Source organism: Leucopleurus acutus (genome assembly GCF_964270905.1).
Source record: "Leucopleurus acutus genome assembly, chromosome: 8".
Lineage (NCBI taxonomy): Eukaryota > Metazoa > Chordata > Mammalia > Artiodactyla > Delphinidae > Leucopleurus > Leucopleurus acutus.
Window position 1 is genome coordinate 84,910,566 of NC_139151.1, and position 16,809 is coordinate 84,927,374.

At 36.8% G+C, this 16,809-nt stretch overlaps 1 protein-coding gene across 2 annotated transcripts in view; it reads right to left on the bottom strand.

The window, feature by feature from the left end:
• Positions 1-2,565: 2,565 nt before the first annotated feature.
• FBXO3 (F-box protein 3) overlaps positions 2,566-16,809 on the bottom strand; it is a 32,248-nt gene continuing 18,004 nt past the window's right edge. The window contains exons 6-11 of one of the 2 annotated variants that reach the window (XM_082844610.1): positions 16,020-16,065; positions 13,072-13,156; positions 12,105-12,227; positions 10,686-10,801; positions 8,889-9,079; positions 2,566-3,748 (exon numbers count right to left, since the gene is read on the bottom strand). In XM_082844610.1, coding sequence (XP_082700736.1) covers positions 3,572-3,748; positions 8,889-9,079; positions 10,686-10,801; positions 12,105-12,227; positions 13,072-13,156; positions 16,020-16,065 — 738 coding nt within the window. In that variant the 3' untranslated portion in view covers positions 2,566-3,571. Of the gene's footprint in view, positions 3,749-5,128; positions 9,080-10,685; positions 10,802-12,104; positions 12,228-13,071; positions 13,157-16,019; positions 16,066-16,809 lie in introns of both variants that reach the window. The other variant, XR_014326378.1, reaches the window with a different exon arrangement.

Here is a 16,809-nt window from a genome sequence, read left to right on the forward strand (position 1 = left end):
CTTTGTCACTACCCACTGCAGAACCGGCTTAAAGAGGGCCATACAAGGGGGAGTGGGAAAAGCAGGCCAAAAGTACAGGTCTTTCTCCAAGAGATTGACCTCTATTGGGGACTGTGAGACTCCTTGAGGATCAGGGTAAGAAGGTATTGCATCTCAGGACTGCTCATGTTGAATTGGGAGCAGAGGAACCCATGACAAAGTTCAAGCAGGGGAAATCGTATGACAACTGATCATGACACGTGCCTTCTACCATGATCCTCTGATGGCTTTGGGATGTCAGGGAATGAATTTCATTTGGTGGTGCCTTAATCTTGGATTTTCTCTATACAAACAGTATTCTCAAATCAGAAAGATTTGCTTTGATATTTAAAGTGTGTCTGCTTAAATCAGCTAATACATGTGTTTCCTATGATAGCTTTACAAAGCTCTTCCACATGCATTTTCTATGCATTCTATAAGCTCTTCCCTCCTTTAAACTCTCTTGGGTTCTGAGATGCCACTCTCTCCTGGTTTTGCGTCCAGTTCCTTGACCTTTGGGTCTTGAGATTCTTTTGTGTGTGTGTGTTTTTTTTTGCGGTCCGCGGGCCTCTCACTGTTGTGGCCTCTCCCGTTGCGGAGCACAGGCTCAGCGGCCATGGCTCACGGGCCCAGCCGCTCCGCGGCATGTGGGATCCTCCCGGACCGGGTCACGAACCCGCGTCCCCTGCATCGGTAGGCGGACTCCCAACCACTGCGCCACCAGGGAAGCCCTCGGTCTTGAGATTCTTTTCCATTACCCCCTCATAATGTGGTGTTGCCAGGGCTGGACTGAGAACCATGGCTATATGTTTTCCCTGGGAGACTATAGTGCACCCACTGTTTTACCTTGGGAATACAGTTGGCCCTCCGTATCTGTAGGTTCGGCCAACCAACTGCAGAATATGCAGTTACCAAGGGCTGGCTGTATGACACCATTTTAGATAAGGGACTTGAGCATGTTTTGGTATCTGTGGAGGTCCTGGAATAAATCCCCTGCAGATACCGAGGGATGACTGTATGTATGTTTGCAGATGATTTGCAAATCTTTATTCTCCAGTCCCGACCACTCCCTGGATCTTCATATTCATATCCAACTGATTACTGGACAACTCCATTTGTATGTCCCACAGACACCTTGAACTCAAAATGTGTCCAAATGTTCCACTGCTTTTCCTGCAATTTTTTTTCATAAATGAAGCCCCGTACCTGGAATCAACTTCTATTTCTTCCACTCCCACACAGGCAATCACCAACTCCTGCCTATTTTATCATTTAGCTACTTCAATTTCATCCCCTCTTCACTCTACTCCTACGGATACTGCCCTAATTCATGCCTGTAGCATGTCTTACTTGGGCCATTACAATTCCTTCATACCAGGTTTACAGGCTGCCCATGTTAATACCTGCATCTCTTGCCCCTTCTCTACTTTTGCTCCTGCTGGAGACCTGGCTGGTTTACCTCTCTCCAGCCTTATGATTGACTTTTTACTTTCCATTTAATTTTTCCCTTTTCTCATCATCCTTCCTGGAATACAATATGACTGCAGTTGCTATCTTGCAGTCATGAGGTGACCTTAAAGATTAAAGTCTGCTACGAATGGTAGAACAGGAAGATGGAAGGAACCTAGAATGTTGACACCATTGGGCCACCTTATCAGTCCTGAGCTAGTTACTTTCTACTTTTCACAAGAGAAAAAAAGAACCCTAAGCTATTTAAGCTCTGGTTTATTTACATATCTGCCTCATCCTGATACATCAAGCTTCAGACAAATGAGTAAAAGATAAGTGGTTTTCTGAATGGACCTAGGAGCCAGAAATGGGCTTCACTCCACCAAAAGCAGTCTGATCAACTGTTAGATCCCTTTTCTGTGTGAATACACGTTCTTGCCAATGAAATAAAACACCTGAGGTTGTTATCAACTAATCAATCACACCTTAGTAAGAAATAGAGCCCATTCATTCAACATACTAAGAGAATGAATTCTGATGGAAGGATAAGCAAGGCTGAAGCATTCTGAGGAGCAAGGATTGGATGGGGTGGCAGGGAGATTTGGGACATCATGAGTACTCTGGGAACTGAGAGAAGAGAGGCCATTCTGAAAAAAGAAAGATGCAAAGAATGGCAAGGTATCCTGGCTCCAGCTTTAACTTCCAACGTTAACTAGTTTTAATTAAATCACTACTTTACTGGGGAAGTTTATTTTTCAAAAAACCAGTGGGTTGATTAAAAAAAAAAGGGTAGGCATAATAGATTTGGGAGCCTATTTGCAAAGAAATAAGCAGGAAAAGCTACCTACTCCACTTCAGAACATTTTGCCATGCGCCAGCATGAAAGACTAAGTTTGCCTTCATGGTCCCTGATGGGAGCTGCTTAATCCTGTATATACCTCCCTCTTCCTACAGTTTTCCCTACAAAAGAACTGTTCCTGGGGGAAGTGCGAGGTGGAGTACATGACAGAGTATCGGCAAAGCCAGGAAATGACTTTGAATGGGCCTCTGGCAATAGGCCAATGAGTTTTGATCTCATCTTCCATCTTAAGAGCAAAGGCTTATTAATATTAGTTTATGGGAAATAGGCAATTATACAAAATACAGGATCGGAATCAAAATATGTTTTCAAAATGTGAGTTTTTGACACTTGGAGGATTTCATTCCAAACTCTCAATTACATAATTACAAAAAAATCCATGTTTTAGGGAAACATACTTAATCTTAACTTAAAATTCATGTCACTTATCACAAAGTTAGACAGTCAAGTATATAGAGGGGAAACAAAACAGAAGCAGTATTTTCAAATTTAGACTACATGAGATATTGTGAAGAATCTTTTGTTAATAAGCAACACAATACATACTTTTACACACTACACTTCAAAAATGATGCATCGTGAACAACATGATAAAGTTCATAGTGTTGAAGACTTTAAGTTCAAGGTTGGCAGAGTTGAAGACTAAATTCAAGGTCAAAGTCATACTGATAGACTTTAAATTCAAGGTTGTGACAAAAACTCTAAATTTAAGGACAGATTGTCTAAGAAAGGACAGCTAGCATTCAAGCTATTTAGTCAATCAGTTCCCTGTGAGTACAAAATATACAGGACTCACTAAATGGATTAGCCTAATTACAAATTCTGTTCATCTCTAAATAACTTATGTCTTTTCACAGAATCATTCAGTCACACAGTTTCTCTCTATCCTTGTGTAGGTATTTCTGCTTCATTTTAAATCCTTATTCTACTCCCTCCCATTTCCATATTTTTATAAGTATAAAATATCTTTAAACAAAAAAAAGTCTGTTCCTTAGCTAGAGAACTATTCTCCCACTGACTTCTAGAAGAGGAAAAAAAGATTCCCATTTCCTCCTCTACCTCAAAAACACTACGCAAAGTCAAACAATCCAGCTCCTAAAGTAGTGTCGTATAGAACCCAGGTCCTGGCACAATATTTCATGCTAGTTTTCCTGCTATAAGCTGAGAACAATTTAGTTATTTACATTACTGAGAAATCTATTTAACAGGCTGATTCACCCCGGGGCTTCCATCAGCAGAGGCTTGCTAAAAAAGGCGAGAGCAGCGGCGTCTCCGAATGGGAACGTCAAAGACTCTCCTCCGTCTCTCCTCCTCGTCGTCTTCATCAGATTCATCCATATCTGCCGAATCATCATCATCGTCTTCCTCCTCCTCCTCCTCTTCTTCTTCTTCCATCTCTTCATATTCATCAGGACCCATTTCCTTGAAAGAGAAAACAATCTTTTGATAAGAACTTCCATCAGTTTTTTTTACTCTTATTTAATATAAGTTCTCATTTACCTAGAATCTAAACAACTGGGCATGCCAAATATGAATTTTTATAGACTTCTCAGAGAATGTTTATAGATTTTTAAAATAGAATTTTATAGCCTTTTATACATTTTCATGATGCACATGCTGATGCAAATTCTAGAGTATATATTCTATCACAAGTTTTAAAATGCTCAATGTGGTTTTAATGGTAAATATATTTCATCAGTATAGTACTTATTTTTTACATGGTGGTTGGTAATTCACACAATGTAGCAAACAGACCACTCCTAACAGCCCAAGATAAAATTTTACTGAACTTATTAGTGTACTGAATAACAATTCTTTATTAACCTACATGCTTACAGAAAAGAGGATCTGAAAATATTGCTAAGGTATGACCTCTACTGGTAAGTTTTATGTACTGTCAACAGGAGGTCTGAGATTTCTATTGAGCTCCTAGTATAAAGACAATCAGCATTGGTAGCCTCTGCTTTTAAATTAATTTGTTGAAGGCTCTCAGAATAAGGCAGTAGTGATGTTGAACATCCAATATCTGAACATCTCTTGGGAACTTCAGTTCCTTTTAAGCAGTGTCTCTAATTGAGTCTTGACCCATTCTGCTGTTGGTTTTCTCTCTCACACATTTGAAGACTAGGTGAGAGGACCTCCTGTATTGGACAGAACTCTGAACGGCAAGGAGGACCTAGCTGGTAATGTGGCAAGTATTGGGAAACTTGGGATGTGATGGCAGCAAAAGTCCTTCCACCAAGGCTTTTATGGCATTGCATATGCAGCATCCCACTACCCCGTGATCGAGTCTTTAACCACTCTCCCCTGTTCACTGCCCTCCAGCTACAGTGGCCTCCGTGCAGTTCTTCAGACGTACCAAGCACATGAGTGCTTCAGCACCTCTGTACTTGCTGTTCTTCTGCTTGGAACACCCTTCAACCACACATCCACCCAGCTCCCTCTACTTCTTTCAAGTCTGAACTCAAATGTCACCAAGGCCTTCCCTGACACATCTTTATATCAGAACAACCCAACAGTATACTCCTTAGCTCCCTTACTCTGATTTTTCTCCCAGAGCACGTATTACTACTTGACATAAGTGAGGAGTGTGTATTTGCTACACTTTGTCTCTTCCAACTAGAATGTAAATTCCAAGCCAGAGATTTTTTTTTAATCTCCTCAACTTTCTTCTTTTTTTATTTTTATTGAGGCATAATTGACATACAACATTATATTGGTTTCAGATGTACAACATAATGATTCAATATTTGTATACATTACAAAATGATCCCCACAATAAATCTAGTTAACATCCATCACCTTACATAGTTACAGGGCTTTTTTCTTGTGATGAGAACTTCTAAGATCTACTCTCTTAGCAACTTCCAAATATGCAGTACAGTGTTATTAACCATAGTCGCCATGCTGTACATCACATCCCTGAAGGCAGAGATTTTGATTATATCGTTCACTGCATTTTCCCCAGCACCTAGTAGGTACTCAATAAATATCTGTTGAGCAAGCAAATTAATTAACGTGGGGGAAAGGAAATGTCCTTTAGAATTTGTCAAAGGAACTGTCACTTGGGATTTATTATAACACTAACAACAACAATCAGAGAAAATATACATAACTATATTTCATTACTTTTATCTTTTGATTTTTTTAATCTGGGAAATAAAGACTTTAAAATTCAGTAGAAGGTACAAAAGGGGGAGAGGATTAAGGCTTAGGAAATTCTGAAACATTAAATCCAGGTAGTATGATTATTAATTATCTTAAGGAAGAAACCAGAAAAACTGTTAAAGAAATCAATGTAGCTAAAGAGGGAGATTGCTGATGATCTCAGACAAAAGTGTACATATACAAACAGTAGATGGAAAGAGGAACACACAGACAAGAATGGAAATAAATAAGCAGCAGGAGCCTCTCAAGTGTCCAAAAACAAACTACCTAGACCAAGAAAAGGCTTAAGACCAACCAAAAAATGTTTTATAGCAACATTCAAAGTATAAAGCAAAAGGAAGTATTAAGTATGATAATATATGGCTAGTGGACAAATAAGGGGAACAACTCAACTTCCATATCAAAAAAACTAATTTTTAAACAGGAAAGGTACAATACAAATAAACACAATACAAATACAATCCCCACTGCCTCTTTCATGTTGATTAGAAATAAGTCCAGAATTCTCATTTCATTTTATTGAGTTCTCATCCTTGAGAAAGAGAAAACATTTTCCACAAGGCAGATCAAGATTTTATATGCTTCTTTGTGGTTGGGAGGAAACTAAAACTCTTAAGTAAGAACATAGTTAAGAGAGGGTCGAACATGTAATGAGTTTATTATTGTAATTTGAAATTATAAATTTAAAAATTTAAAACTTTAAAAAAGGAGTAATATTATAAAACTTCTCAGTTTTAATTTTTAACATGATAAATGTCATATAACCCATATAAGCAAGAGTTCTTTGGAGTCCTCAATAACTTTTAAGAGCTGAAGGGGATCATGAGACGGCAAAGTCTCAGAACTACTGTCCTTAAGTAAAAACTACTCTATCCCCACCCTAACAAACATTGAAAACAAGCCTCAACAGGATCGACTGACCCAAAAGTAACTGCGCAAACTACCTGTGCAAACAAATGTCAACACTCTTTATGCTTTAGGTCAGGAATATATAGCAACTTTAGGGCAAGGAATATTGCCATAGATAGAGATTTTATAACAATAAAAGAAGCACTTCATTAAAAACATGTAACAATGCTAAACATATTTGCATATAATTAAAATACATGAAGCAAATTAAAAAGAGAATAAAAATTCAGAATTAAAAAAATAGACAAAACTGTAATTATAGTTGGAGATTACAACAATCATCTCTCAGAGAACACACACACATACAAAAGATCAGTAAATATATAGAAGACTTGAAAAACAGTCAACCAATTTGACTTGCCATTTATAGAATTAATATTCCCCCAAATATCAGAATATACATTCTTTTCAAATACACAAGGATCATTTACCAAGATAGACCATAATGCTGGGCCATAAAACATTTAAAAATATTGAAATTATACACAGCGAGTTCTCTAACCATAACAAAACTAGAAATCAATAACCAAAAGGTAACTGGAAAAGCTCCAAATGTTTGGAAATTCATACATTTCTAGAAAAGACATAGATCAAAATTAAATTACAAGGGAAATCTGAGAATATTTTGAATTAAATGTTAATAAAAATAATGCATCAAAATTTGTGAAATGTAGCTAAAACAGTGCTTAGAGAGAAGGTCTAAAATCAATAATTTAAACTTCTACCTTAAGAAGTAAAAAAAAAAAGCAAATTAAACCCACAGTAAGTGGGAGAGAAATAAAGATAACTCCAGAAATCAATGAAACAGAAAATGAACAAACAGAGAGAAACAGTGAAACCAAAAATTGTTCCTTTAAATAATCAATAAAAGTGACAACCCCCTGGCTAAGATGATGAACAAAAGAGAAGATGTACATTACCAATATTAAGAACAAAACACTACATATAACTATAGCTCTTACGGCCATTAAAAGGATATCAAGGGAATACTGCAAATAACTTTTATGGAAATAAATTCAACATTTAGACCAAGTGGACAAATTCCTTGAAAGACACAAAATTACCGAAAGTGAAACACGAAACAGAAAATATGAATATTAAAGAAATAAAATTCATATCTCAAAACGTTCCCACAAAGAGAACTCCAGCCCAAGATGACTTCACTGATAAATTGTATCAAATATTTAAGGACAAGATGATACCAATCTCATACAGAAATGGGGCTAGTCAAAAATGGAAGACTGTTATAGGAAGTAGCAAATTTACAGTATTGGAAATATACCACTGGGAGGGAAGCTAAACTTCACTTCCAAACCCAGGCTGTAGACTCTTTTCACCAGAAATACCACAAGTATAATGGCCTAAAGTCTCATCATCATCCTTCTCTTTCCAAACTGGAGTTGGGAATGTATCCACTCTAAGTCAGATTAATATCATGTCTATCTTCCCAGACTTCCATTAGACCCACCCATCGGGGTCATCCCAGGAGCTAGAGGGCTTTTTTTGAACATTTGACACCTATGACTTGATTATATTCTGGGTATGCAATTCATTATTTATTCCTATTGTATAACTCAAGTGTCACAATTTTCTTTAATCATTTTATAGCCTGTAAGATTGGGGTTACTGCTATACCTGTCACCCTAGAAATGAGATTTCAAAAAAACAGCTAGTTGACTTAGGAAATGATCCCAAAGAGAGACTACTAAAAGTGCAAGTCTACCCATTAAATCTTCTTTGTAATGATTTTATAGGATATTTGTGTTATTTTTTTTTAATTGGGAGTTTTAGCAAAACCACTGTAAGAAATTGCTTCCCCAGTCTTAATGAAATGAAATAAAGGCGATTCTAACTGGTCTAGTGTGGTGATTCTCATTAGGCAACAAAACTGTTTTTGGAAACTGGAAAAGACACTGAAACTTTGAAACCAATAACTACCTTATATGATACTGTAATGGTGGATACATGTCATTATACATACACTCAAACCCACAGAATATGCAACACCAAGAGTGAACCCTAATGTAAACTATGGACTTTGGGTGATAATGATGTGTCAATGTAGGTTCACCAGCTGTAACAAAGTTACTACTCTGGCGGGAGATATTGATGATGGGGGAGTCTATGCATGAGTTGAAGCAGAGGGTATATGGGAAATCTCTGTACCTTCTGCTCAATTTTGCTGTGAATCTGAAACTGCTCTAAAAAATAAAGTCTATTTAAAACAAACAAACAAAAACAACAACAAAAACATAACAGTAGAGTTACTCTGATTGAAGAATCTGGAGCCTAGTTTACTTACTGTCCACCCCCCCCAACATATTCACACATCTCCCCGTCCCCCCAAAGATATTTCCCTCAAAATCTCTAGGGTTCTCTGAAATACCATTTACAAACTATCTGTCTGGGTAATCAACAAAGACCCTCTGTGGAGTTCATTCCACAAAGTCATGTAAAATCAGCACCAGAGGAAAATTTAACCTACCAATCGAGCTATAGACACCCTGAATGTCGGACATGCCATATGGAATCGGGGAATGGCAACATTAAAGATCTTGTCTTTAAAGTAAAGGAAATGGAAGGTATAATATCCTTCCATATAGCCTGATGTTGTAGAGAATGTGGTACAACTTGTGTATTCATACACCCGGCCTGGGCTGATGATTGGAAATTCACCTGCAGAGAAAACAGTAACAATAAATTAAAGTATAATATTTAGTTCTTCATTATAGCAAACACGATATGTCCTCTTTAAACTATATTAAAGAAAATGCATAATTAGAAAAAATCTAAAAGGAACTATAACAAAATGTTAATATTTTGGGATGGGATTATGAGTATTTTGACATTTTTTTGTACTTTCCTAATTCCCTATAGTGTGTTGGGGGTGGGGGGGTGATATCCAGTAGAATGAAAATTAGAAAAAGAGAGGGGGGCTTCCCTGGTGGCGCAGTGGTTAAGAATCCAACTGCCAATGCAGGGGACATGGGTTCAGGCCCTGGTCCGGGAAGATCCCACATGCCGCGGAGCAACTAAGCCCATGTGCCACAACTACTGAGCCTGCGCTCTAGAGCCCACAAGCCACAACTACGGAGCCAGCATGCTGTAACTACTGAAGCCCGTGTGCCTAGAGCCCGTGCTCTGCAACAAGAGAAGCCACTGCAATGAGAAGCCTGCGCACCGCAACGAAGAGTAGCCCCCGCTCACCGCAACTAGAGAAAGCCCGTGTGCAGCAAGGAAGACCCAACACAGCCAAAAATAAATAAAATAAAATTAATTTATAAAAAACTAATTTAAAAAAAACGGAGCGGCATTGAGGACACAATCTTTAAGACACTGGTAATAAAAAGTGTCACATATTCTAGTTCAAACAGAGATAAGGATAATCTAAATGTTTAAATGTAGCAAGAGACTAAAACATAAAACTCTGAAGATGCATATTAAGCATTTAGCCCAGACAAAATGGCAGTCACAAGGGAAAGGTTTTACACCAATAGACGAAATGACAGAAAAAGAATTACAGCTTTAATAAAATTCTTTAATATCCAGGAAAAATTCCTTAAAAAGACACGTAGAATATGAATCTATTTGTGGCAATTAGTTAAAACAACTTCAATTTAAACTGAATTCTACATATGCTTAGGGCCAATAACAAAAGCACATAGCTTAAATAGTATTATTTTCCTGAAGGACACATATAAAACGTGAAGAATCTGAGGTCTCAGAAACTTATGATAATCATAATTTTTTAAAAAGCCAAATGTCAATGGTAATCAGAGGCTAGAGATGATTGAAATCAAAAAACAATAAAATCTGTGCTACTAAGTTTAACATTTCTCCTGAAATTTCAAAAAGATGACCAATATGAAATTTATTTTCTCTTTCTGCCATACACCCCGTAACCCTACAGAATATAATGAATAATTATCCAGCTAAAAAAATAAAGCAGTTAAGAAGGAAAAGCAAGAAACCCATGTGATCTACAGAAGGGAAATTCAATCCCTGAATAATTGAGTTTGCTATAATTTTAGAAAAGTTCATGTTTCAGGTACTAAACTGATAAAATAATGACCTTTACACATTATATTTATGAAGCAAAATATTGTAGTTAGGAGAAGAATTCAGAATCTATGATATCTTTCACACTGAAACACAGCTATTAAAAAGATGCAGTCTTATCCACTAACTACATCATGCATTTGCCAAGCTATGTATCACATATATACTCTCCAAAATGTTTCAGAAGCAACTGATGTATAAACCCAAATCTTGGGATACATACCAACTACTCCAGGTCCTTGAACTTCTTCCACGTCACCTTTAGCATTTGTTATTCTCCAGTAGCGACTGTCTAACTGACATGCCTTCTCAGGAAGTGCATCTTTTGACATTTCAATCCTGGAGAAGAGAATGGAGTGGTAGAGACACGTTGGTTTTTTCTGTTTAAGAGCTACAGTATTTTGATCTAAGCCGGTGAAAGGGATTTCCAAAGGAAATTAAGAAACCCAACCCAAAGTCTGTGTAAATCATCTATTCCTGTAAGTTTGCAAAGATTCTGGCCTAATTAGCTGAACTCCCCCACAGAAATGGTTTCATTCAATTTACACACTTGACTTTCATTTAGGATTTAACAATAGAATGGGCAACATAAAAATTTACAAACATAGTGGTGACAACAATCTTTTGCTGTTCAAATAAAGACCAATGTGGGAAACACTTTCTAGAATATGGTGCCATGAAAAACTTCTGTTCTAAAAAATGGAGTCTTTTCTTTCACTACAAGGCTATACAGCCCTTTTCTCCATTAGCTTCTAGAAAGCTCAGAGCAAAATGTCACTATTTCGTGCATCTACTATTTAGTTACTGGGGTTATACCTTGACTCTGTTTTCCAATACTATTATTTCCCTCCTTTTTCTGAGACTCTGCTGACTCTTATTTTCATTTAGAATACTGTATAAGCACGTGTAGGTATTACTATTTTAAGCTTATCTCAATCCTAGGCAGGATTAAATTAAACAATTAAAACAACATTCATCTGAATATGTGTAACTGGACATATCAAAGGCTTCATACAATACCAAAATCCTAGAATGCTTTCTGGTTAAGTATACATTATTATTATTTCTAGTATGTATATATGCATGTATATGTATTTTTTGAAAATATATATCATAAAGTATTTAAAAATACATCTAAAAACAAAGCATTCTTAATCCCTTAGGGCAATGAGTTATCTTTACCTAGCAGTACAGAGTACTTCTAATTAAAGTGTATTTAATATTTGTTTTTTATTTAACCAAATCCAGGGCTTGCTCAGCACTATGTCTAATATACAGGCTGTACTCAATAAATATTTATTACACTTTTAATTAAATATAGACAGGCAAGATAAAACTGAAATGCATCGTTTTATCTTGGGCAATTTCATAGCTTTCAGAACGCATTATAACTCTAATACTGACCTTTCATGATGATTACAGCTTAGTGGTCCACCTCTCAAAGTACCTGGCACAAAAGTTGATACAAACTCAAGGTGCTTTACAAACACTATATTGTAGAAAATTTGTTTGTTATCCACCTACCTCCACACTTTAGCAAGAAGCTGCCTTTCAGAATGTGTTTTTATATCATGTCAAATGGGGTGATAACAACACATCCATAAGGTATATCCCCAAAGGCAACCCCATTTAAAATTCTCACCTGATTCGGTATGTGAAGAAATAGTGGGGTGGATGTACAGAGCTAAGTTCTGGCAGAAACGATGTGGAAACGGAAACTGTAATATCCCCAGTCGTTGCTACACACTCTGCATCATGAACATATCTAGGTAATTTTAAAAAATTAAACATTTTTTAATCAACAAACATCAATTCTGTAAGATAAAAGATTTAAAGATACAATGCAAAATAGTTTATATTTTACTTTACGATAAAAACAAATTTAAATCATATTTGGCACCTTAAAGGTATAGTTATTAAGCTTAAAAGAACAAACAAACTAGAAAACCTTGAAGACTCTGAATCAGTAATGATAGTAGTCAAGGTTCAACCAGTGGTTGACCAGTGGTTCAAATAATGGATCAGTAACTAACTTGGAAACTAAAAAGAGCTTACTTCAGTCTTTAGAGCTAAGGAAACTTTTGGAACATCTGAAAGCCCAGCTATGCCCTATACACAGTGACTCTGACAATAAAAATGTGTTAGTATTGTTATTCTAGAGGCCTCTAATGTATAATTAACGTATCATTTCTGCCAACTGAGCTACTGTGAACCAACCTCTAGTTCCATCTATAATACCTGAGTGTTCCATTTAGAGATAATGACTAATATTTCCAGGAGCTAATAGTTACTGACTTGCTATTCACAGTAAATCTGTTATTGGCAACAGCCTCCCACTCCACCGCCAAAAAACCCCACAACTATGTAACTACTATAAAGCCACAGCTCCTAAATCAAAATCAGTTTTTTCTCTTGATTCTTCAAGATGAAAAAAATACTGGCTGTTCAACTGTTTGGATGTGTTGGCTTTAAAGTGAGAATAAAATAGCGAGACTTAAGATGAGAGGTTCTGTTATTAACCTTCATGGGAAACTTCATCTCCTGATCTGTAACTGATGTTTTTTCCTGATTTATAATCATTCCAATCCATAAAGCCCCAAGTGAAATACCTGAAAATTTGGTCTCTGATGATAGGGAAGCCACCTGATACAACATTGTTGACATAAGAAGTAAACCAGTCAGTAAAAGTAGCACCTGTAAAAAAGGAAGGGAAAAAAAAAGAGAAAAGGACAAATAGGTTTTTTTTAATTTATACAGGAAACAAGGGGAAAAACGACAATTTCTCTATGCTTAATAGTGATATCTAGTGATGCCAAAGCTAGAAATATTTATATATACCATTCTACTAATCCTTTATTAGGTAAATTTCTATCCTCAGTTCTATCAATCTTATTCCAAACTACCTTGCTAGGGAATCCTCCGACTACCTTCAAACTACTTTTTACACTTAAAACTAAATAGTTGACTTTTAAACTTTAATTTGTTCTGGTACAAGAATGAAAAGCCTTCTGTCTATAATTTCTGGAACATATAGAACAAAGGAGGTATAGCTATGTCTATGAAGAAACTACAGAAAAAGTATCAGCACCTATCCTCATATGATCAGGGTACATCCCTGGTCCAGGCACATCCTGACTCATGCACAAAACTCTGGCAGAAGCCAGGCTCAGTCTGGACATCTAATAGGGGTATAGCACTGTGGAGTTCTGGGCATCAGGCCAATCCCAAAGTAGCCCAGTTGCATTACTACAGATTCAAATGTACAGCGGTCCTCCATATTCTCAGTGACCAGCTCAACGCAGAGAAGAATGACTGGGATAGTCCAGTCCAGACCATATATCCCTGACCTAGTGATTGGATCAATAACAAGTATTTACATGAATTATGTTGCCTCTTGTGGGTAATACAACATAACTTTCTCAGACCCCCATCATTGACTGTTAATACAGCTCAGTGCCTAACACATACTAGTCCCTTAATCAATGTTGTTTAATGAATTTCTTCATAATCTTGTTTCTATTAACCCAGTTCCTGTACTCTGCCACACTGAAAGTCAGATGCTAAATTTATAGTATGTATTTACTTATAATTCTATTTAGGGAATGACTGAAGATACAATTTAAGCTTGAGTCTGAGAGTATACAGCTTTAAAATTTTAAAGGTATCAACTGACAGAAGGTAAACTACAATAGTTTACTCTTTTTTCAATGCCTATTAATGGCCCACTCTGACCCTTTATTTATTAACTGCTACTTTATTCAAATGATCACTGATCATCTTCTATCCACTTTGAGCTAGATATTAAGGGGCCACATGAATGTTTTTAAATTCATAGAAGGTACAATTTTCTGTTTTGAGAACTAGCAGTTTCCCTGCAGAGTTTAAAAAATCATTTTGTAAATTTCATGAACTAAAATATTATATAAGAAAAAAGAAATTTCTTATGATTTACATTAAAAAAGAAATTGGCATGGTGTATTTTAATGTGCCTTAATTTATTATAACACATACCGAAGTGTGTTCTTTAAAATAAGGATAAAATTTTCCATGCAGCCTTCACCACTAAACTTATCTGCACATAGATTCCAGTTTTCTTAAATATGTATTAATAATGCACTGAATATCAGGAGATTCCATCTTATGTTTTACCAAAAATTCCAAGAAAGTCAAACTTAGTTGAATTAAGATGTAATTTATATGTTCTACAGTAGTTTACCTTTTAAAGTAAGCCCATATCTTGCAGTTCCTTTGAGAGTATTGGGGTTTTATCAAGGTAGTGTAAAGGCAGATCAGATGCTTTCTCATCTTTCCTCCCAGACTAACTTCCAGTTAGTCTCATTTCTTCCAGTGCATCTCAAATCTTTTGCTTTACTCTCTCATTCTAGGAGAAACCCCAACTCCCAGAAGAGTATTCTCAGACCTTAGTACTCTGCTGTAGTGGTGGGGTCTTCCACACCATGTCAGACCAGCACCAAACTAAGACTAAGAAACTCACAGAGCCTAGCCGGCAGCTTACCTTAGAGCTCAGGCAGCCTTTAGTTTATAGACTGAGCAGCACCACTGGACTAGAGCCAGGACGATCATGTTCTCAGAGTATGTGCCACCCAGAGAAGCCAAAGAGGGCAACGAGCAAGGGCGTAACCCCCAGAGGGTGCTTAACTTAGATACCATAGACCACAGGAATCAGGGTTAGCTGAAGGCTAGGAACCAAGCTTAAAAGTGTTTTATAACTGACTGCGTAGGGGTGAGAACTTCTTGATATTGTGAAGTATGCCACAAACCTAGAATATGCTGTAGTTTGAACACACAGAGACTTATACTCTGTTCAAGGTTCCAATTAGGAGATACAATTAAATACAGATGCCTTGGCCTGCAAGATCCTTTTACTATTAATATATAATGATGTTTAATATGTTCCAGAAATGCCTTTAAAAAGCAGCATGGATAGTCAGGAAGCTTCTCTTTTTCCTCTACGTGAGCAAAATCTAAGCAAAACAAGAATGGATGAACAGCACAGGGGTGAGCTGCTCTTGAATAAAAATTGAATTGTTCTCAAAATCCTATGAGAAATATGCTTTTAAGGCCAAGAAAAGCCAGGTGTGCCAAGCAGTTTATAAGGCCCAGTTTATTGTGGTCTCTGAAGACTGCTGGTCTGAAGTCTCTGGTGTGACATCAGTATTTTACTATAGCACTGGCACCAGAAGAGAAAAAGTATAGTTATTTTATGTATCTATATCTCTAATTATGTATGAATATGATCAATGGAAAATGCATGTGTGTGTAAGGGAACTATATACACATTCTTAGCAATTCTATACATTTCACTGTTCTATAGCAGAATCCTAAGAGCACAAGGTTGTATATGGCATAGCTTTTTCCAAATGGAAACCCAAGTCAAATAAAGTACAAGGGCTATTCTAATGAGAACCTAGTTATAGTACTTTATGAACCAGCAAGCTTTAAGAAATACAAATATAAAATTGCCAGTTGATCAATTAATAGAAAAGTTTTTACCAACTTAATTTTTTTGACCAGAAAGAAGAGACTTTTCTCTTACCTATGATAAACATGTCGATAGCAGCTGGATTCCGAGCCATTTGGTCCTAGGTGAGAAAAAGAATATTGTAATCAAGGAAAATACATTTTACTTAATTCCCCATTGTTCACTACCTGTATCCTTCCCTGGGGACAAGACAAAACAGATAAAAATAACTTAAGTGCTCTAACCAATACTCAGACATTCCTCACACTTTTCAGTTTCTGCTCTTATGATTTCTATATTTAGGCTCTTCCTGTTAGTTACAATGAACTAATAAATGATCCTTCAAGAAAACAATTAGGACATTAAAACCGTGAGAAGACACATGGCCTATGAACCCAGAAGACAGGGCTTTGAATTCAGTCAAGGGACCTGAACAGTTCTAGATTAGTCTCTTCTCTCAGTAAATGGAGAGACCAAGTCATCACCCTACAACCTTACAGAGCTATCAAGTCAAAAATGAGATAAAAGATGTGAAAATGCTTAGAAAAAAAATTAAAAGCTATGCAAGCTCTTTAAATAACTTAAATGTTATATGGAGTCACATGTCTCAGATAACTATGAATTTTTTTTTAAAATAAATTTATTTATTTATTTTTGGCTGCATTGGGTCTTCGTTGCTGCACGCGAGCTTTCTCTAGTTGTGGCGAGCAGGGGCTACTCTTCGTTGCGGTGCACAGGCTTCTCATTGCGTTGACTTCTCTTGTTGCGGAGCACAGGCTCTAGGGGCGCAGGCTTCAATAGTTGTGGCACGCAGGCTCAGTAGTTGTGGCTCACGGGCTCTAGAGCGCAGGCTCAGTAGTTGTGG